At 36.5% G+C, this 20,991-nt stretch overlaps 3 protein-coding genes across 5 annotated transcripts in view; 1 reads left to right on the forward strand and 2 right to left on the reverse strand.

The window, feature by feature from the left end:
* Positions 1-2,428: 2,428 nt before the first annotated feature.
* On the reverse strand, positions 2,429-6,979 carry LOC128013456 (protein-cysteine N-palmitoyltransferase HHAT-like protein). 2 transcript variants are annotated; one of them, XM_052596460.1, is made up of 12 exons: positions 6,804-6,979; positions 5,961-6,081; positions 5,209-5,276; positions 5,021-5,134; positions 4,713-4,907; positions 4,390-4,599; positions 4,125-4,296; positions 3,892-3,991; positions 3,729-3,764; positions 3,432-3,633; positions 3,090-3,231; positions 2,429-3,001 (listed from the first exon to the last, which is right to left on the reverse strand). In XM_052596460.1, the coding sequence occupies exons 2-12, from the start codon at positions 6,064-6,066 to the stop codon at positions 2,790-2,792; spliced, it is 1,557 nt and encodes a 518-aa protein (XP_052452420.1). In that variant the 5' UTR covers positions 6,067-6,081; positions 6,804-6,979; the 3' UTR covers positions 2,429-2,789. The 2 variants fall into 2 exon arrangements, with proteins under 2 accessions (XP_052452420.1, XP_052452419.1); XM_052596459.1 differs by having other exon boundaries at positions 3,892-4,036.
* A 1,891-nt stretch (positions 6,980-8,870) lies between these two features.
* Positions 8,871-14,653, reverse strand: gars1 (glycyl-tRNA synthetase 1). The gene is made up of 17 exons (XM_052596423.1): positions 14,369-14,653; positions 13,917-14,018; positions 13,127-13,229; positions 12,809-12,950; positions 12,639-12,727; positions 12,002-12,078; positions 11,477-11,622; positions 11,203-11,352; positions 10,934-11,096; positions 10,691-10,855; positions 10,487-10,595; positions 10,227-10,371; positions 10,005-10,090; positions 9,819-9,928; positions 9,641-9,734; positions 9,365-9,555; positions 8,871-9,283 (listed from the first exon to the last, which is right to left on the reverse strand). Exons 1-17 carry the CDS (start codon positions 14,624-14,626, stop codon positions 9,158-9,160), a joined length of 2,256 nt encoding a protein of 751 aa, XP_052452383.1. The 5' UTR covers positions 14,627-14,653; the 3' UTR covers positions 8,871-9,157.
* A 3,693-nt stretch (positions 14,654-18,346) lies between these two features.
* Positions 18,347-20,991, forward strand: part of ctdspla (CTD (carboxy-terminal domain, RNA polymerase II, polypeptide A) small phosphatase-like a) — a 36,028-nt gene continuing 33,383 nt past the window's right edge. The window contains exon 1 of one of the 2 annotated variants that reach the window (XM_052595870.1): positions 18,347-18,812. In XM_052595870.1, the coding sequence (XP_052451830.1) occupies positions 18,737-18,812 (76 nt within the window). In that variant the 5' untranslated portion in view covers positions 18,347-18,736. The remainder of the gene's footprint in view (positions 18,813-20,991) is intronic. The other variant, XM_052595869.1, reaches the window with a different exon arrangement.

Genomic DNA, 20,991 nt, shown 5'->3' on the forward strand with positions numbered 1-20,991 from the left:
CTTTAATATATAGCAGTGTTTTGTTTACAGAGGTTACCGGGGAAACAGCTCTATGCTGTTCAGTAAGTGCCCCCTACTGGCAGAAAATGGATTTATATTTTCATTTAACGGTCTATTTTAGTCCAAACCAAAGCAAAAGTAATTTATGCAGTATTGTAAAGTTTCACAGGTTGATAGAAAATAAGCTATCAAGGTGTATAGAATTATTAACAGAGAAGATAAAATATCTATAATCATTTATCATTTTGACAAACATTTTTTCTTTATTTCAAATCTGGCCATTGGTGTTAATGTCATTTTAATGTTTCTGCTGTCATTTTATTTATTAAAAACTTAACAGTTGTGTTGGGGGTGGGGCTTGTTAAAAAATGTTGAATAAATAGGATCGTCGCTAGGCCCTTTTTAGGGGGGCTTCAGCCTTATGCCCAGCCCCCCTAAAAAATTATTTGATTAATTAATTAGTGATCGCTTCAGTCCCCTTTAAAAACTCATTTGAGACGGTGGCAAGCTGCATCAAGTTCCGGCTCCTCCCCTTATCTGAGTCTGCATGGATTCAGCGCGTTTTTCAATCCACAGGGGCGCCGAGCAGAGCGAACATCAGAGAGTACAAGGTGTGTGTGTGTGTGTGTGTGTGTGTGCGTGTGCGCGTGTGTGTGTGCGTGTGGTGTGTGTGTTCTCGCATCCAATACCAGTACGTCTTCGCTGCGTTCACTTTCAGCCTTTATCACAGTGTGACAGATTTTTTTTTTCTTCCAACAAAAATGAAGCGATTAACACCCATGAAAACATACTTTAGAAAACGATCATGATTTATTTTAATTTACTTTTTGAAATTGAAAACATATTATTGTGTATTTCGGCATTACATTATGCAGCCATGCAAAATAAATTATTAACGACACACATCATTGTCTGAAAGTACTAAATGGCACAGAGAGAGAAACATCATGTGGAGTTATTTTGTTTTCTATTATTAAACATAATTTTGTATTAAGTAATAATTAATCATTAGTGTATCATGATACATATATTAGAGTAAGAGTAAAGGGATCTGTGATTTTTTTTTTTAAGTAATTGATTTATAGAAGTGGCAAATTGATAATGATGTTATTTTTAATAAATATAAATAAATATAGAACAGATTAAACATATTGCCAATAGACAATTACATTAATACATGTTTTGTCTATATTCTTAATGAATATTAGCTGGTTAGTTAAATGATTTGAAATGAAATAAATGTTCAGGGGCTGACTTGATGTATAACCAACCGTATTGTTGATTATAAAGGCTAAAAAGCTAAAAAATTATAATAATAATAATAATAATAATAATAATAATAAAATATAATCATTTATATTTCATTGTAGATGGATATACAACATTTTTTTTGTTGTGCGGGAGTAGGTCTGCAAATGAGCAACAGTCAGGTGAGAATAGAACAGACAGCCTCACACACACACACACACACACAATACCACTGTGTTCCCAAGATTCATTGCAGTCATTGAACCCTTATGTTGTTTTAATTTTCTGCCAATTTCCACGTACATTTCATAAGAAAAAGCAGTGGTATCATCAAAGGATAAACATGAATGTCCTAATACTGAATCAGGAAGTCTTTATTGTAAAAAAAAATAAAATAAATTAAAAAAATCTACATTCCCAATTCAAAATTTTCCAGTGACTGGTCACATCTAAAAAACTGTATTAGTTTTTTTTACAGTGTTGTATATGGCTCAGTCAGTACTCCTACTCCCATATATGAAATACAGGGAATACAATGGAATAGTGAATTGCAATAAGGTTAGTAGTATACAACCCTACCCTAATAGTAAAATAATATTTTTTAATCATACCCTTATTGGGGGCTGAGCCCCCCGAATCGCCCCTGCTAGGAAAAAAGGTTCTGAACCACTGCTTTAACATGAAAAGTAACAAAAATACAAGGCCAATGCCAACTTCTCAATTTTCCCATTTTATATCTAAGAAGAACTCACTAGTCACTAATAATATTAACAGTTTATTACAGTCACAGGTTACCTTTATGGTTGAATAGACAGAAGAGAGTTTATGCCAGTTCATATAAATATCTTAGATTGAGACGCTTTAATGACATCAAAGATCTTGAATGTTCTCAGTGACATGTATGCTTTTGTTAAGAGTCACAGTTTAATTTAAGCAACCGAGATTTCATGCAGGATGAGTGTCCCGGATGATCGATCTCTGTCAATTGCAACTTTGCCGTTTTTTTATTTGAAGAAATTTGAAACATGAATAAAGTTCCCCAAAAAAGTACATAAAAAAACAACTTAGCAAGGTGACAAAAAGACATACACATATAGTCACTATTGAAGAATACTTTAATGCATATCACAAATTCAGAAAACAGTCAATTGTGATTGTTAGTACTACATTAGCTATATTTATATGAGTACATATTAGTTATATTTATTATGTATAGATGTGAACACTAAATATTTGTATTTGCATTATTAAAACTGTTATAAAATGTATTGTGATAAAAACCATCCTCTGGGTTTTTAACAACAAATCACATACTGAAACTCTTTTACACATGTAAAACTGCCACTAATTTAAAAAACGGCCAATAGGAGTAAGTAAGGTCTGTAATGGTGAAATAATGTGTTTTGAATGATTACTGTTGAATGAGTACTGTTTTTGTCCAGAATTCTAGATTACCATTGTCTGCAGAATCCATAAGAAGACTCGAAATGTTTAAGTAAACCTGTAAGGTTTCATCAAAATGTAAGCCTCGTGTGTAATCTCTACTCCGCCTTTTGCTTGTTTGGGTCCACAGGCTGGGCAGCAGGGGCACCGTCTGTCTGGGTGGGGGTGGGGCTGGGGGCCGTGGGAATGGGCACTGGAGGGGGGATTGGGTCTGGATCATCAATCAAAGCCTGTCTTCTTTCCCTTTCCTTAATCAGCTGAATCAAGCAGTAGGTAACGAACATCACAGTGATGGTGGTGAAGGGGAAACCTGAGCAACAATATACTGTTTAATCAATATTTTTTGAAATAACAGGGAAAGAACATTAATATATATACAAATATCCCCAGTACTTCACCTTTCAGTAACATTCTCTTGGCAACTAGTTGGGCAAATTCAAGACTGTTCAGTGCCAGGACATTATAAAGGACAATTGTCCAGAAGTTGAAGGTATTAAACACAGCCCTGATCCTGCGTGACATAGATTCTGATATCGCCATCTGTGGGTCGAAGCAAAGATTTCTAGATGAGCTTATTGCTTATATTACCAGCAATTTAACATTTAACCACGAAAGAGAGCTCTAGAGATTTTTTTTAGCAGCAGTGATTGAACATTTAACCACTAGAGAGTGCACTGGAGCATCCAATACATGAGAAGAAAATCCAGCAAATTATTACTGGTCACCTTTCTTTAACTGACCTCAATAGAAATAAAAGGTTCCATGGTGAAGAACTTGGCGGTCAAAAATTCTAGATTACGGCCAAAGCAGTTTAAGAAAGCCCAGATGAAGACCACCCAGCCTGGTCCCAGCCAGAGCGCTGCGATGCCAAACGTGCACAGAGAGGCTATCAGCTCATCCAAAACATTGTCATGCTTCCCACCGAGATAATTATAGACATACCTGTAAAGATGACAGCATTCTTTATTCAAATACTAGTGCCTGAAACAGTATTGTCTTGGTTAAAAGTCTAATGAAATTAACCATGCTGGTCATACTTGCAGAGAAAATCATTTATTCCTCGATCAAAGTGTCTGTAAAAAAAAAAAGAAGTATTTTTTTATTTTTAGAATTGGCAATACTTTTTATTTTGACTCATCAAATCAAAATCTATTTTATTATAACTTTTAGAATAATGCAACAAGAAAACAGCTCACTCACGTCTCAGAGAACACATAGAGCATTGTTATACATTTTGGTGGTTTGGGAGGGTCCAGATGATCCAGTCTCGATATTGTGTTTATCACTCCGAACATCACCGCTGCTTTCACCCAATCATACACCAGATTTAAATAAGCCAATCCAACTGCATGGTCAAAGAAGAGAAAGCCTATTGTAGTCTATTGACATTGATTAACTAAAAAGTAAGCAAATACAGGTAAACACATACATACCAAGGGCCCAGTCTGAGATATTTTTAAGAAGCTTCATGTCACTAGGTATGGTCAGAATGTACATGAAGTGTAGAAGGACTGCCACTATCATAATAACCCCCAGGTGTAGCAGGCCCTGAAGGGAAATGTTCCACATCTCTCCATCCTTCCTTGTCAGGTTAGGGTTATTGGCCTGCCGGGTCAGAGGGCAATGCTATAAAATCCCATTCCAGTTATATACAAACCAATCAAACCATAATTTCCTTCAGTTTATTTAGTTACGAACCTGAATGTAATACTTGTCGAAGGTCATGATGGGTCCGAAGTAAAAGAAGGGAAGGTAGAAGTTGTACTTGAGAAGCTCCAGGATGTTGTAGTTTCCATCTTTCTTCTCACAGTTCTCCAGAGCGAAACTCATACAGCGCATGATGGTGAATCCACAGCCGCCGTAGAACAGAAGAGGACGCAGCTCAAAACTGCCAGTCACAAACCCTGCCTGAAAGATGAGCCATCAAAAATGAACATAATCATAAATAGTTATAATTTATTTTTTTATTTTTTTGGTTTTACTGTAGCACATTTTACATTTTCAGAGTGTCAGACACATACCTGCCAGGAAATGAAGGGCTCCATTTTAAAAGTGGCCAGTGTCGTGAGTCCAGCAACGAAGCAGAGCCACCTGAGCTTGACCAGAGAGATGCTATAGAGCAGCACACAGTGAGAGAGGATGAGCGTGACGTAGGCCCAGCCCATACTGGTGCAAACCGCCAGCATACCATACACCATGAACACCAGAGATCTGTACTGTGGCATGAGAGAACATGAGAGAATGAGTATCGCAGGAAGGCCATATATAGTCATGCCTTCATCCATTAATTCACATATAATATAGATTTGCATGGAATTTCAAGAGGCACCTGTGGAGCCAGCAAGGAGCAAATCTTGGCAAAGATCACATGACCTGAGAGTGCAAAGATGATATGCTCTCGAAACGTAGAGAACCACATCATCCACTCAACATCAGCCGTATCCTACAGAGTGATGTGGATCAATCAGAATCAATAACCACAATTTTAGATATACCCATAATGTGAACAAATCTCACCATTTTTCTGCCAGAGTAATACCATCCTGGCTGAACACTGGTCTTGAAGGTTTTTCTGTTGGAATTGGCTGGATGTGGATAATCATGAGACAGTTACTAAATATGATCAAATATTCATTTAAACCAAGCTTCCCAATCTATGGTTCATGAGGAAAACTAATAATAGGAAAGCTAATAATTAAATAATAAAAATGTTAAACAAATGTATATTTTGTAATATAAACCAACACATAATAAAGCACTTACTAAAAAATTTATTTAAAAAGATTACATATTTGATTTCCCTGTGTCCATTCCCCTTTGTTGTTGTTAAATTATTTTAATATTAACTTAAAATCTTCAGTAAATATTGTAGTTAATTAATGGATGTGTATAATATATGGGGGGGTAAAACTGTATATTCAATGCAAATTTGGTAGCTTTTGTCACAGACCCATAACAATACCTCTTACTCTGTCACTCTGTTTCAGTCATTCATTCTTTGGTGTATTAATACTGACATATGAACCCTGCTGCGTACTTTGCATAGCTTTCTGAGGATAGCAGATCACTGCTCTCTCTTTTTCCTCATACAATATACAGTAGTACTATTTTTGTGCTCTAATGCGATGTTTATGAGGAAGAAAAAGAGCTCAGGTGGATGTAAAATGGTAAAAGCCTCACAGAAACAACCACTCTAGAAACATTATCTGTCCAGTGACATCATTTTAGGGTCACATCAGAACAGTGTGCATGTGTTCATTTATACTTACAGCTGGATACATCAGATATCCATCTGGCAGCCCAGAGCATTGCCATACACAGCACTACATTATAAAAGTAGAGCTCGTACCTCGGAAGAGCTGCTTTGACCCCCATTGTGTGCAGGACAACCTAAGAGAGTTTGAATGAATACAAATCTGGTGTCAAAATTGGTCATTAAAATATTTTGCAATCGATTAGGATCCTGCTAAATATATAAACTACTATGGGATGAAAGCAGTATATTGCAGCGTTACTGTAGCTTAACTTGTACAACATGACCCTAGCAACACCAAGGTCATAGGTTCGCTTCCAAGGAAATGTATCCTGTAAATGTACTATAAGTCTCTTTGGATTGCATTGATAAAAATGGCACCAGTCATTACAATATTAATTATATTTTTAACACTTTCTAAAAATATATATATATAATTGATGAACTGAAAACAATTTGATCTTTGTGGGCAGGGCAGAAGTTTCCAGTGATTTGGATTGTGTGAGCAGGAAGCATCTACACTATGTGAGCTCTTGCTATTTTTAGCTGGCCTATTTTCTGCTTTGATTGTATTGACTGAAGCATCACACTAAAATATAATTTTTACATTAAAGCCAAATCTTTTATCTTTTTTAACCAGCAGCAGATGATTCTTTTCTCTGTTTCTCTTCTCAAGTGATTTAAAGGTATGTAGTCAAACACCAATCTGGTCTGCATTATTTAATGACATTTGTTATTGAGAGAGGAACCATGCAGGTAAGTTACCAGCTTATTAGTTCAACTATTTTGTCAAGTATTGGATTTTAATGTTAGCGGGTCATGCTGCCAAGCAGATTTTAGAAACACCTGTTTTACTAACCTTGATCACCGCAATGCCACAGTAACCCAAATACTGAACAATCCTCTTGAACTTAAAACAGTGGGAATAATGTAAAGAAAAGATCAGGTAGATAACAGTCTAATGCATCCTCTCGGTTTCTACAAAGTGTCAGTTGGGTGCATAAACTGCCTGTTGGTCAGTTGCGGACAGTTAAAGGTGAATGGGAGATGTATTTATATTCATCTGAAGCAGCCCGTGGGGCGGATCCATTGTGACATGTTGTATCAATAGAAACAGGCTTGAAACTCCATTGCTTGCATACTGAATGTCCTACATAAGAAACAGAAGAAGGATTAGAACAAAAAGTGTAAATGTAAAAATACATATCAATAATAATAATAAAATCTAACAAGAATATAAAAAAAATTTGACCCTGGTTTTGTGGTCCAGTCATAAGGGTAATTTTTTTTTCGAAATTTAGATTTATACAACATCTGAAAGCTGAATAAATAAGCTTTGCATTGATGTATGATTTGTTATGGAATCTGAGGGTGCCAAAAAATGAAAATATTGATAAAATCACCTTTTGAAGAGGTCCAAATGAAGTTCTTAGCAATGCATATTAATGATCAAAACTTTTGTTTTGATATATCTACAGTAGGAAATTAACTAAATATCTTCATGGGACATGATCTTTAATGTCCTAATAATTTTTGGCATAAAAGAAAAATCAATAATAATAATAAAAAAAAAAAAACAAAAAAAAAAAAACAGAAACCTTTAGAGAGGTCAGGGGTCTTTGAGAGCAGGCATGTTAAATAACATTGGTAGTCCAGTCTATGAGATAAGCCATGAGATAATACAAGCTATATAAAGATCTTGGCCAAATCTCTGAGTGTACAGTACTGTTTATTACTGCTTTTACTGTAATAATATCCACTTGTGTTATTCCGATACCAGCACAGAATACATTTATCAGTACATTATTTTTAAAATGTGAGATAAATGGATTCATAATAGATTCACAGTATGAAGAAACACACAAATAGAATAGGCTATTGCAGTCCCCTAATATAACTTAAATGTATTTTAGGCCATTAGCTCTTTAGCAGCCTTTAAGAAAAGCCAGGAGCCCTGGCATACATTCACACTCCTCCACACCTGTTTCTCTCAGGGTCAATGCTGTTTTTGGATGACAATTTAGACTGGGACTCCATTTTCTACCCTGAATAAACACCCTTCAAAAATAAAAGAAAACAATTAATATTAGCAAAATTTCCAGTTCTAAATGAAACCACAGTCTGGTTTGCATACCATATTAAAAATACCTGATAAACTGTATATAACCATGATGATTTGAATTAGTGAGTCCTGACAGATCAGCAGTTCAGTTAGTAGGCAGAACAATGTCACATGTTAATATTCCATCTTAAATATTATAAGCTTGTCTGAATATAGATTAGCCCCTCTAGGTCAATCTTCATCATCAAGCTTTAACCTGAGAACCATTAAAATCATTAACTGTTAAACTAGTTCAGTGATCCTCGAATCTGACTCGCGAGATCCCCTTTTCTGCAGAGTTTAGCTCTAACCATGATCAAACACACCTGAGTTTGCCAGTTAATGTCTTCAGGATCATTAGAAAATCACAGGTAGGTTTGTTTGATTAGGGTTGGAGCTAAACTCTGCAGGAAAGTGGATCTCGCAAGCCAGATTCGAGGATCACTGAACTAGTGGTTCTCAAAAAGAGGGCCGGGGCACATTAGGGGTGTAAGCAAAAACCCCATGCAAATCCATATTGAAATCAAAATGTATTTCTGTTAAAAAGATAAAAAAATTTAAATACCCCACACACACTTTTTTTTAATAATAAGAACACTGTTCTTGAAATGGTTTCTGTTAATTAAAACATTTAAAAACTAGCCAATAATAGTCTACATTGGGGTGGCTTAGAATGTTGTCTTGGAGAACTAGGACCTTTGAGTCAAAAATGTTGAAGTCATGGCATGGAAAATCAGCTGGCAGGTGTTACGCCCCCACGAGGAAAAACATGCAAAACACTTAATTAATAATAAAAAAATAATAAAAAAAATAGACAAAACACTGTTATAGGTCCAGAAAGTGCTGGCTTTATTTATTTGAAACATACATGTGATTTATATCTTCATTTATCAACCCATGGACAGGAATGGTGAAATCATCCTTAGGTAATTACAAAGCTTCCTTGCATTTTAAAGGGGTAATTAATAACAATGGTTCCAGTTGTGTGAACATCTGGTGTACATTGATTGCTTGTATATTATAATTGCCACGATTTTGATCCTATGAATGTAGATGTAAACATGTCCGTTGACTGCCTGACAGTGACAAGGCAGATGAGATAAACAGACAGTCTACTCTTCCAAAGTTTCCTTTTTGCTCGTTTCCTGGCCTTCAAAGATGGGGTACTTGCTTTCCACTTCTGCCCATGTGATTGCACCATTGGCCAGGTCGCGAACGATTTCGGGCAATTCACTAACCTGTAAATAAACATATAAATCTCAGTAAAACAGTCAACACGCTGCCTCTATGAGTGAACTGAAGACACAGAACTGCTTTACCTCAGCCCTAATCTGCCTCATGGAGTCACGGTCTCTCAGAGTGGCCGTGTGGGGCGTCTTATTAACCGTGTCGAAATCAATGGTGATACCGAATGCCACACCAATCTCATCCGTTCTGGCGTAGCGTCTGCCAATAGATCCTGAGGAATCATCCACCTTGTGGGAGACGCCATTCCTGGTCAGGGCTTCAGCTGTAGAGGAAAGCATTTATTGCGCATTATTATTTAGTAAGCATCTATACATTTTTATAAGTAATAGTAGAGTTGTACTACTCACATAATTCTCGAACAAATGGCGTAAATTCCTGATTTTGGCTCAATGGAAGGACGGAGCATTTATACGGAGCAACTGTGGCAGGAAAGCTGAAATACTGCAGAGAAAGAAGTAAACTTCATAAAGCAAGATGAACATATAAAAGTGTTAATTACAGAATATATCAGCATACTGGATTTACCGTTCTTTGTTCGTCACCCTCCCTGATACGGAATGTGTGCTCGAAGATGGAGTACATGATTCTCCCGATGCCAAAGGAGGGTTCGATTACATTAGGAACAACCTCCTCAACTGTGGAGAATGAGAAGTTAATTCAAATCTGTTATATATTCATGTTGACATTAAAATTGTAGCTTCTGCCTCTTACCATGAAGGGTCTTCTGGAACCTCTTGACGTTGACCATGTCCTTGGTGAGTTTGAAAGTCTTGCCCTCAGTCTCAATAGTGAACTCGCTGCATTAAAAGAGGAAACAAGTACCAAAAATACCTGTTTTAGCTCTTACTACTGGTTAAAACACTATGATATTGCTTTATATTTGGGGGTCACTGGCATTAAAACATTTGAAATGCTGTTTTTAATGCTACTCACCCATTGTCGTTGAGGAGTTTCTCCTGTTCTGTGATATAGCACTCATCACAGATGGCCAGGTACTCCATTGCAAGCTTGGCATCCTTCTTGTAAGCTTTGCCGATGGCTCCTTTGTTGGCCTCAAACTGGACAACATTTACAATTTTGTGTGAAGCAGTTAAGGAAAGAGAACTAAGATCCTGTGCTGAGAGGGTTCAGATCCCATTCAAATGCTTTGATAATTGTAGTTGTTATTAAGATCTGCAGAACGCTGAAGGATATGGGTTCCTTTAAGGGTTTCTCAGCAACCAGAGGGACTTTGGTGGCCCGTGCGTGGCACAAAAGATCATAACACGAGCGATCAGCACACCCCACGATCTCAATCCACCCCTAAAAATAGAAACAGTATGAAGAAATACACAAATAAACACCTAATCCATGAGACAGGTGAAATTACAAGGTCCTCAAGCAAACACTGAACGTACATAAGAGGTTTTGGTCTCAGCGTCCCAGCAGTCACAGGCGTAGTGGGCCATCTCATTGTCCATGTGCTGACGGAAACGAAGCTTGTCTTTTGCCACACCAACTTTGATTAAATAAAGGTAGATCCTTCCAATAAAGTAGCCCAAGACAGAGTTGTTGATGATGCCCTACACAATACAAAAGTCTATTACTACAACCGAGGTGTTAAATATGATCAATACATCATAAATGAGATGATCTCTGACCTGCTCCACTGCATCACCCAGCCTCATAATCTGGGCAGACTGCCCACTAGTCTGTGCTTTGGAGGAGTAAAGCATGATCTCCAGATCAGCAACATTGGAGAACTTGAAATGAACCTTCTCATTCGGATCTACAAAGTGCTCAATCTCAGCCATTGTAAACTCTCTGTGGGGAGAAATATTCACTTCAGAACATTGTAAAAATCTTAATGGAAACACATGCATGCGACACCCAAATAACCAAATGTTCAAAAGGAAATCATAATCTGCACCTGACACGAATCAAGCCAGAGCGAGGGGAGATCTCGTTCCTGAAGGAGTTTCCGATCTGGGCAGCAGCAAATGGAAGCTTTCCCTGGTTGAACTCCAAAAGGCGTTTGAAGTTGAGGAAGATTCCCTGAGCAGTTTCTGGCCTCAAATAGCTACGGAAATGATATAGCCCCAAGTGTAAAGCATCCTTTTTCTTAGTTTGGATATTTAAAAATGAGAGCATGTAGTCTGTCCAATTTACTTTACATTTAGTCATTTAGCAGAAGCTTTACTTACCCTTGCATGTTGCCCCCAGGCCCAATGGAGGTCTGGAACATCAGGTTGAATGAGATGGGAGGTGTGAGATCATTTCCTGTGATGGGAGACTTGACATTGTATTGCACAAACAAATCTGCCAACTCCTGCTGAGTGTAGTTATCCATCTGAAAAAAAAAACCCAACAAACGGTGTAAACCCATTACTACTCAGTAATTTTACTAAACATTTAAGACCCACTCACACCAAAAGTGACAACTATAACTATTATAGCGTCCACGTCAATGGGTAATGCTGCAGTTATGTCATCTGCAACTTTAGACACTCAAGCTTAATAAAATACTGTGAATTGTTTTGGCTATCAATGTTTTTATAGTTCATCAGCTGAAAAAAACTATGTAGTTTCTATATTGTAATCAATGATTATAAAAGCGCTTCGTTTATACAGATATCGTTCTTGGTGTGTGCATCAAATACTCCTTTCGCACACCAAGTTCAGCTTATAAAAGCTAGCTAGAAATGTAGCATTGCATCAGTGAGACATACCTGGGTGATGACACCCTCCATCTCGGTTTTCTTTTCTGCCGAACATTTTTTGTCACTCATTAATTTCTGAAGATGAGCTAAAAGCAAAAAAATTGCAAGCATTTTATTACTGTTTATTTAATAAAATTTTAATAATGGAAATATAACAACTTTATGACTGGAACTGCTATTACTGTATTAACATAAAATAACTTTAAATAACTTTTTTTCTATTAAATGTTTTTTTTTTTTTTAAGCTAATAGACTTTTTATACCACCTTGAACTAAATGGTATAAGGAAGGAAGGATTATTATCATCATTCTTGAGCAGTTTACTAGACAAAAATATTGTATATGCCTCTAGAATGTAAGAGTCGTCAATATTTTCAGTCTGATTTATTTCCAAAAAAGTTAATTATAAGCAGTCTACTTTAAGCTTAAATAAAGAACTTATTCATTTCAGTTACGTTGGTGGCCTACAAATCATGAAGTCTGGCTGGACGCCTATTAAAGCCTTTATGATTCTTACAGATCCCATTGTTTTCTTTTACTCCTGAACATCTACAGCATTCATGGAGTCACATCAGACGATGGCTCAATGCATTCAGATTATACAGTACTACTGGAGTGGTTCTTACTATGAGAAACCAAGGCAAACCTTTAAGCAGATGGTCAGCACGGAAACACTCTCCGTTCTTGACATCCTTGACCATATAGTCTGCAAACTTATCCACATGCCCTGATGTCCTGAAACGCAACAAAAACACTGAGTAAGAGTTCCAGCGATTATGAACAGATTCAATATAGAATAGCCAGATGCATGCTCACTTCAGAACGGGTTCTGGTGTAAGCATGGTGCAGTCGATCTCCAGAATCTGCTCCTCCTGGATGAAGTGCTGCCTCCAGACCTGAAGAATGTTGTTCTTCAGAGCACATCCGACCGGCCCAAAGTCATACAGCCCACTCACACCTTTTACACACACACAAACAAAGCAAACTATTAGTTGCACTAGTTAACCGTAATTACTTTTATGAGAAGTTGTTCATTATAATTATGATAAGAATAACCTTTAAAATTCAAAATAAAGGTCAAATGAAGCTATTCAAATATTTACATGAAAAATGACAAATGCCAAAAACCCTCACCGCCATAGATAGCAAATGCCTGATCGTAAAAGAAACGTCTTTTTAGAGTGTCTTCCATCTTGGTTCGGTCCACAATGTCATCTTTGGGCTGTAAGGCAAGCTCCTGCAAAATGGAAAAAAGTGAAACAGATTGTGTAAATCACAGGACATAGAAAACTACATTTACTAAAAGTTCATTATTCAAGCTACCAGTTTTCTGGTACTTAAAAAGGATCTAATGTGTTTGCACTACTAGCTTAATCAAACCAAACTGTAAAAAAAATGGCTGTTTTCAAACAGGTTTCCAGAACAGTCCCACCAATCATAATTGGTTGGTCTAACAAATACCCCCAAACACACACCATTGGTTGAACTAGTATAACTGTTGACAGAACTATAGAGTTCAACAGTTGGGTTCCGGAGATTCAAATCCCATAAATCTTTTCCCCAACTCGAAAAACAATAAAGATCTGCTGTGCCCACATCATTTCAACTTACATTGTACAAAATTGTTTCTATACATGATACACATATTTGAAGCTTGACTTTCATTTTATTCAAATCAAAGTTTGTAATGTTGTGATCTCTCTCTTAGCTGATTGGCTAGGTTTATAGCTCAAAGCTTTAACAAAAGACTTTTTTAAATAGCCCCATAGGAAATACAAATGGAAATAAGCTATTCCTCGAAAAGTAGGCAGGCACTGTTGCACTCTATAGTTGTTTATATAACTGAGACAAGATAAAGTATTTCATACACATTTCCTTTTTAAAGGCATCTTCATGTAATAAATGACACGATAACATTTCTCACCTTGGCCTCAAGGATTCTCTTGCGAGCTTTCAGCTCTGCCACGGCCTTATTGACATCTACTTCAGGAGCGTTTTCTGTCTTCAGTTTACGCACAAGATCACCCTATGGGAATATAAACAACGGAAAATGCTGTGTTTAGTTTATAATTATGGCTCCTATTTATTAGAATTCAAATGCATCCATCAACATTTCCCAGAAACAAGTCGAGTTTCGTTTTAACGATGTGATTTCCTCCACCCTCAGTCTCCATTGGTTTCTGCACTGTGTGTCAGAACGACTCGTATCAAACGTGGCACTGACAGACTGAATCATCCAGGGGTATAAACTCATAATAAAGCCTAAATCATGTAAAAAAGCAGATAGGTCTTCAATGCAATTCATGTCTCTGTGAAACACTAATGCAGCATATTATATATGCTTGTTATTAGCTTTCATAATCGTGTTTACGTTACCTGCTCCTTCACTGCTAGCCTCAATGGAGCCAGAACCTCTTCAATACTGCCATCCATATTCTTTCCGTCCGTCATCTCCAGCCACGCGCTTCTCTTCTTATTCTTCCACAAACAGCCCGACAGGGAGAGCGCTCTGATCGGAGGGGAACCACACAGGCGTATGGGACTGGATCGGACCCTCGGAACCGCGCGGACGGTGGAGATCTGTGAACCGGTCCTGAGGAGGAGTGCTGATGTTGCTCTCCGCACAGACAGCATGGACCGAGAGGAGGAGCAACCACAATGCGGAACTGAATGATGAAATCCCCAGAAATAAGTAAGTGACGGTGGGAATTCACATCGGTACATTCGCCATTCTTTTTTTATTTTATTTTATTTTAAATGGAGTTGAATTGAAAAATGGCAGATTCGTCACACCCTCTATGTTTTACTACGATTGTCATTAGACATAAATAAATACATAAACAAATGTCTCAATAAGAGGAACGAAGTAAAACAAATAAAGGGCTTCTTGTATTATTCTGTAGTATTTGTTATGTATTTATCATTATTTCTTGGTGGGTAAGTAAATAAATAAATAAACATTAACCACCACATGAAAAAAAAAGATTATTATATAATGACTTATTGAATTCCACACCTTGTGAATAAATGAATGATAAATAAAATAAATAAATAGTAATGTTTTTAAAAGTAACAATAATAAATAATTTGTAACACTGTTTAATACATCATGTATTACAATAAATATCATACATTACAATACATTGAACACATTAAAAACATACAAAATACTGCTAAATACCTTCAAAACAAGGAAATTGTCACTCCATTGTTCTGAAACTACAAGAACAGTGGATTTGGGTCTAATTCAAATTATATCAGTGACTGGGCACTCAAGAAATAAAGTCAGCTCCTGACAATTGACTTAATTTGTAGTTGTAGTTATGCATTACTATCATTAGTACTGACTTTTTATTTAAAAGAACACCTGGCCAGCTTATTCTATTTATATCAAAAAAAAAAAAATCCTGATGTTTGTTAGTCTCCAGTCTCAAAATAAAAAAGAAAAGAAAAATGGAAAGATTTTAATTCTAGTCAATGAAAGTTCATAACTGTAGTTTTAGTTCATTGCATGGCCCAGGACTGAGCCACTTTGACCAGGCTCTGTACAGTAGGTCCAAGCTCTGCTGTAATTTCCTGTGGTTCCCACTGGTGTTGGAAACATTCCTCCGAGATTTTTGGTCCATATTGACATAATAGCATCACGCAGTTGCTGCAGATTTGTCGGCTGCACATCGATGATGCGAATCTCCTGTTTCACCATATCCCAAAGCTGCTCTGTTGGATTGAGATCTGGTGACTGTGGAGGTCATTTGAGTAAAGTGAACTCATTGTCATGTTCAAGTAACCAGATGATTTGAGCTTTTGTGACATGGTGCATTATCCTGCTGGAAGTAGCCATCAGAGGATGGGAACATGGTGGTCATAAAGGGATGGACATGGTCACCAACAATACTCAGGTAGGCTGTGGTGTTTAAATGATGCTCAATTGGCACTAAGGGGCCCAAAGTGTGCCAAGAAAAAATTCCCCACACCATTACACCACCACCATCAGCCTGAAGCGTTGAGACAAGACAGGATGGATCAATGCTTTCATGTTGTCTAAATTCTGACCCTACCATGTAGGGAATGTAGCAGCAGAAATCGAGACTCGTTAGACCAGGCAGCGTTTTTCCAGTCTTCTACTGTCCAATATTTGTGAGTCTGTGTGAATTGTTGTGTGTTCAGAGATGGTATTCTGCATATCTTGGTTGTAACAAGTGGTTATTGGTGTTACTGTTGCCTTTCTATCATTTCTAACCAGTCTGCCCATTTTCCTCTGACCCCTGACATCAACAAGGCATTTTTGTCCGCACAACTGCCGCTCACTGTATTTTTTCTCTTTTTCGGACCATTCTCTGTAAACCCTAGAGATGGTTGTATGTGAAAATCCCAGTAGATCAGCAGTTTTTGAAATACTTAGACCAGCCATCTGGCACCAACAGCCATTCCATGTTCAAAGTCACTTAAATCCCCTTTCTTCCCCATTTTAATGCTCGGTTTGAACTTCAGCAAGTTATCTTCACCACATCTAGATGCCTAAATGCACTGAGTTGCTGCCATGTGATTGGCTGATTAGCAATTTGTGTTACCAAACAATTGAACAGGTGTACATCATAAAGTGGCCGGTGAGTATATGTGTATATGTCCATTTAAAATGTGTAAAATTGATCAGTCTGGTAGTAGAACATTGAGAAGTTCACTATGATGGAGTGCAGCTAATACATTACACCCCCAATGATGAATAGTGTAGAGTTCAAAACCTGAGTTCAGGATATTACTGTTAACAGCGTTATGATTAGATATCAAAGTGTGTGTCAGGAGCTGTCAAGGTTTCACTGAGACTATAGCAGCCAAAATGTAATTATGATATAAATGTTAGTGATGTATCGTTCCAGTAAATCAAAGTAAATGTCTACCTGTTAAAATAAGTAAAATCAGTTATTACCAGTAACATTAGCATTCTCTATTATTGATCAGTGATAATTACTCAATTAACACTTTACTGTTCGACCACAAGATGTCAGTATAAGCACACATTTAAATAGTGCCTCATCTTTAGCAACTGTGGAAAAACAAAAGGTTTAATCTATCAATTTATTTTTCTAAAGTCATTCGCTACAAAGTTAACACTTTCACTTCTATATAATTGATATAAATGTCATCTATTAGTTATATGCCATTAATAACCTATTTTCATTCCAAATGCAGTCAGAGGAATATTCTGTACTGCTAATGTTTTATTTTGAATATATATATATATATATATATATATATATATATATATATATATATATATATATATATATATTATTTTTTTAATACTATAATTAATTTAGCAACTCAACAGCACCGACCAACAAACACAAGATATCTCTTTTTATGGTCTGGCATTATGCATATTTACATAATTTATATTATTTATAACATTAGACTATAATATTTATAATATATAACATGTATTATTATTTTAAAAAGTGAGCAAAGAAAGTAAAAAATGTGATAAGGTATTTAAATAGGCTGTAAAACTAGTTGAAGTGATGGTTGCATCACACAGGCTGCCTTATTAAACATTAAGATCAAACACCCACCTTCATAAAATATTCAGTAACCCTCCCACCTCTCCCTGTCATTAAACCATTTCTGAAATCACTGCAATTTCTCTTAGTATCTCAGCAAAATCAATTCCCTTCTAAACAATAGATGCCTTCTTTAATGTGTTATGGATTTTGTAGTTTACAGCATCAGTCCACTTTTTTAGATTCTTTAAGTCGGTTTTAAAGGATTGCTGTTTTGAAATGAATATGAATTTGAGTTATGCTGTTGGAAGTGAGAGCTAACCAAATTAATTATGATTCAAACTATTCAAACTGTTATTAGAAAACAAGTCTGAAAACAGAAAAGTGATTAATTCAACAAGAATTAGAGTTGTTATTTTTTCATGTGTGCAACAATGTCAGTACATTTCATTCGTATTAAAGAAATGTATTTGTACATTTTTGCTAGAAATAGTTTAATATACAGTGTATTTTTGTTGTTCTAGAAAACAATGATTTAAAATTGTATTCATATATTACGTATAAAGGTGACACAATATAATTAATAAATTATAATAAATGATAATCAACAAATAATAAATGAATAATTGGAATAAAATTAGATTAAATAAATAGTAGATTAATTATTTTGTTGTTGTTGTTGTTTATATAGTGCTACATTTTTGTAAAATACCAACGTTACGGTTGTTGTTTTTTTGCCAAATTATCGTAATAAATTAATAACACACATTTTTATGACAGTGTCGCTGATATCAAAAGTTAAATTAGTTTAAAAAAGCGGGGAAGAAATGTTACCAGGTGCATTTTTGTAAAGGGTAGTTTCACACGGTCGCATCGCGTGTGTGCGCGCGCCCACACACACACACACACACACACACACACACACACAAGAGGAGAGAAAGCGCGGCTGCAGATCAGACTCTTTGTTATTACACAGTCTGTCACTGATATCCACAGACCTCAAATCACACAAGGGCTGAGATGTCGCTGATTCCCGCCATCTGACAGGAGCGTCTCGTGTCGCACCGCTCGCTATACGCTCGTGAAGTGTGTGTTGTATGTTTATTTGGATGCGGTGGTGTAAATAAGATCGTGTGCGGTGTATGGTGCCTCTGCCATCTGGACTCACACCGCTAGCTCGCTAGCATCAGGCTAGCTGAAAATTATCACAACATAAGTGACCGAGGAGGAACAAAATCCCGTTTCCATGGACAACACGTCCATCATTACCCAGGTAGCAAATCCAAAGGAGGAAGACATCCTTTCTTCGTGTCAAGAAAAAGGTAAGGCGAGTGGCCGCTGTTTATTTGACTGGATGTCGGATGTTTTTGTTTTGACAGCGGAATCACTGCGGCTTTGCTGCTGATACTCTTAAGATTTTATTAATCCATGCGATTTGAAAGACTAATGGTTATTTTCTGAAATATTAAAAACGTGACATTTTCTACCATTATTATTACTACTATTATAGTTATATATATCATGTCTCATGCCAAATGTTTTCATATTCCATTGGAAATCAAAACAAAAATTTTGAATAAGAAATTGAGTGATGTAGTCTATGTTTGCCAGTTTCTGACTGAGAATAAAATAACAAGTGTTCCAGCCTGCTGCCTTCTTTTCATGGTATTAAGCATCAATCTGTTTGACATGAATGCACTGTACTTGATCACAGTTATTTTCCTAAGCATCAGAGCAAACAATCTTAATGCTTGTGTTAGAGCCATGTTAAGTGGATCAAATTATTTAATTCCACTGTACCTGAACTCAAAACATTGTAAAACTGGCTTTGCCATTTTTTATTTTTTTCCTGTGCAAAGCTTGTTTTCTGTTCAGATATGTACTGTATAGAACTGTTTGGTCGCTCCTGAGGAAGTATCTTAAATCATGTTTATGAATGTATTTTCAAATCATGCATTATTATACTGGTCAGAAGTGTTTGATGAAACAATCAATTCAACTGCTAAACATTTAATAATGTGGTATCAGATTCTAATTAAATTCCCGAGTGCTTCCATAGATCAAGCAGAAAACCAGCTCCACTTATACTAGAAAGAGAGCGTTTAGCCCCATGGAGGTCTAGTGCCTGCTTAAGTCAACAAAACACGCACTGATGTGAGATGAAGTTATGAGATTAGCCCAAAACGAATTAATGTGAGTAAATAAATCTTGCAAATTGTTTTCATGTGGCTTTCGGCTGCTTTTCTGAGGATAACGAGACAATATAAACATTTTACAGCCACTTAGAGCACAAACAGATGGTAGTCCACATGTTGGGGGTCTTAGAAGAGAGAGGAGCAGAAGGACTGGGTCTGGTTTTGCGATGTAAAGCGACCTCTCACTGCTTCCCTGCACTGAAGTTGGATCAGTTGGTTGAGGATGCCTCCACTATGAAGTCTGCCAGAGAGGATCACATGACGGAGGAATCCCTCATGTCCTGATATCATTATCTTCACGAGCAGTTAATGCACTCTTTGATTTAAGATGAGAATGGATACCGCTAAGCTTGAATTCTGAGATGCGGTATCTTGCAGTTAAAAAGAGATTAAGTGGATTGCTCTGTTGTCAGCCAGGCGTGTTTTGTTTTTGTGATGAAGTGGTAAAGCAGGGGTCCTGAATCTTAATTTATGCACGTCCATGTTTCAAGAGCAGGAAAGCATACTCTTGCAAATCTAGCCATAGCTGCCGTCTCTTGAGTACACCCTCTATGGCATTATTAATATCGTCTTGGTGATCATATGAACAGATTTAGGGTGACTGATGAATGAAAATAAGGAATATTCTTGGTTTAATACAAGTTAAGCATAATAACTAAGCAACATAAAATAATTTCAATGTCCTTTTGTTTCTTAAAAAAGTGTACATTTAGGTTAAAGTGAGATAATTACACTGAAAGTGAATGTGGCAAATCTGTAAACATTAAAAGTCTAGATTTGTTAGAAATTGACATATGCACGAAGACTTAATGCTTAAAAGGGTTATACACAGCATTGTCATAGAAGAACCATTTTTGGATCTACAAAGAACCATTCAGTAAAAAAAACTTTATTTACTTTATTAGTGCACATTGCTAGTCTTGATGTAAGCAATTAATCCATGCAAGTTAATCAGCTGAATTATTATATATATATATTTTTTGTCTTTATAATCTTTAATCGAGATCGGAACATATACTTCTGGTCTGGAATAGCATTCCTTTTCTGATTCTTGGGCAGAATATGCCCTCTAATCAGTATTTTTTCTGTCTTTTTTTTGTTTGTTTCAATATTCCTTTTCCAGTTCACTCAGACTTTAAGAGTGTAGGAGAAGCTACAATGCAGGACTGTGCCCTAAAACTTCTGACACTGGCAGAATTTCATTTGAGGTCAAATTTGATCGCAGTAGTCATTAATCAGCTGTCAGCGAATGTGTCAGACTAGTGAGGAAAAACTATAGGTTTTGGCCTAGGATCAGAGGAATCTT

Source organism: Carassius gibelio, chromosome B24, assembly GCF_023724105.1.
Source record: "Carassius gibelio isolate Cgi1373 ecotype wild population from Czech Republic chromosome B24, carGib1.2-hapl.c, whole genome shotgun sequence".
Classification (NCBI taxonomy): Eukaryota; Metazoa; Chordata; class Actinopteri; order Cypriniformes; family Cyprinidae; genus Carassius; species Carassius gibelio.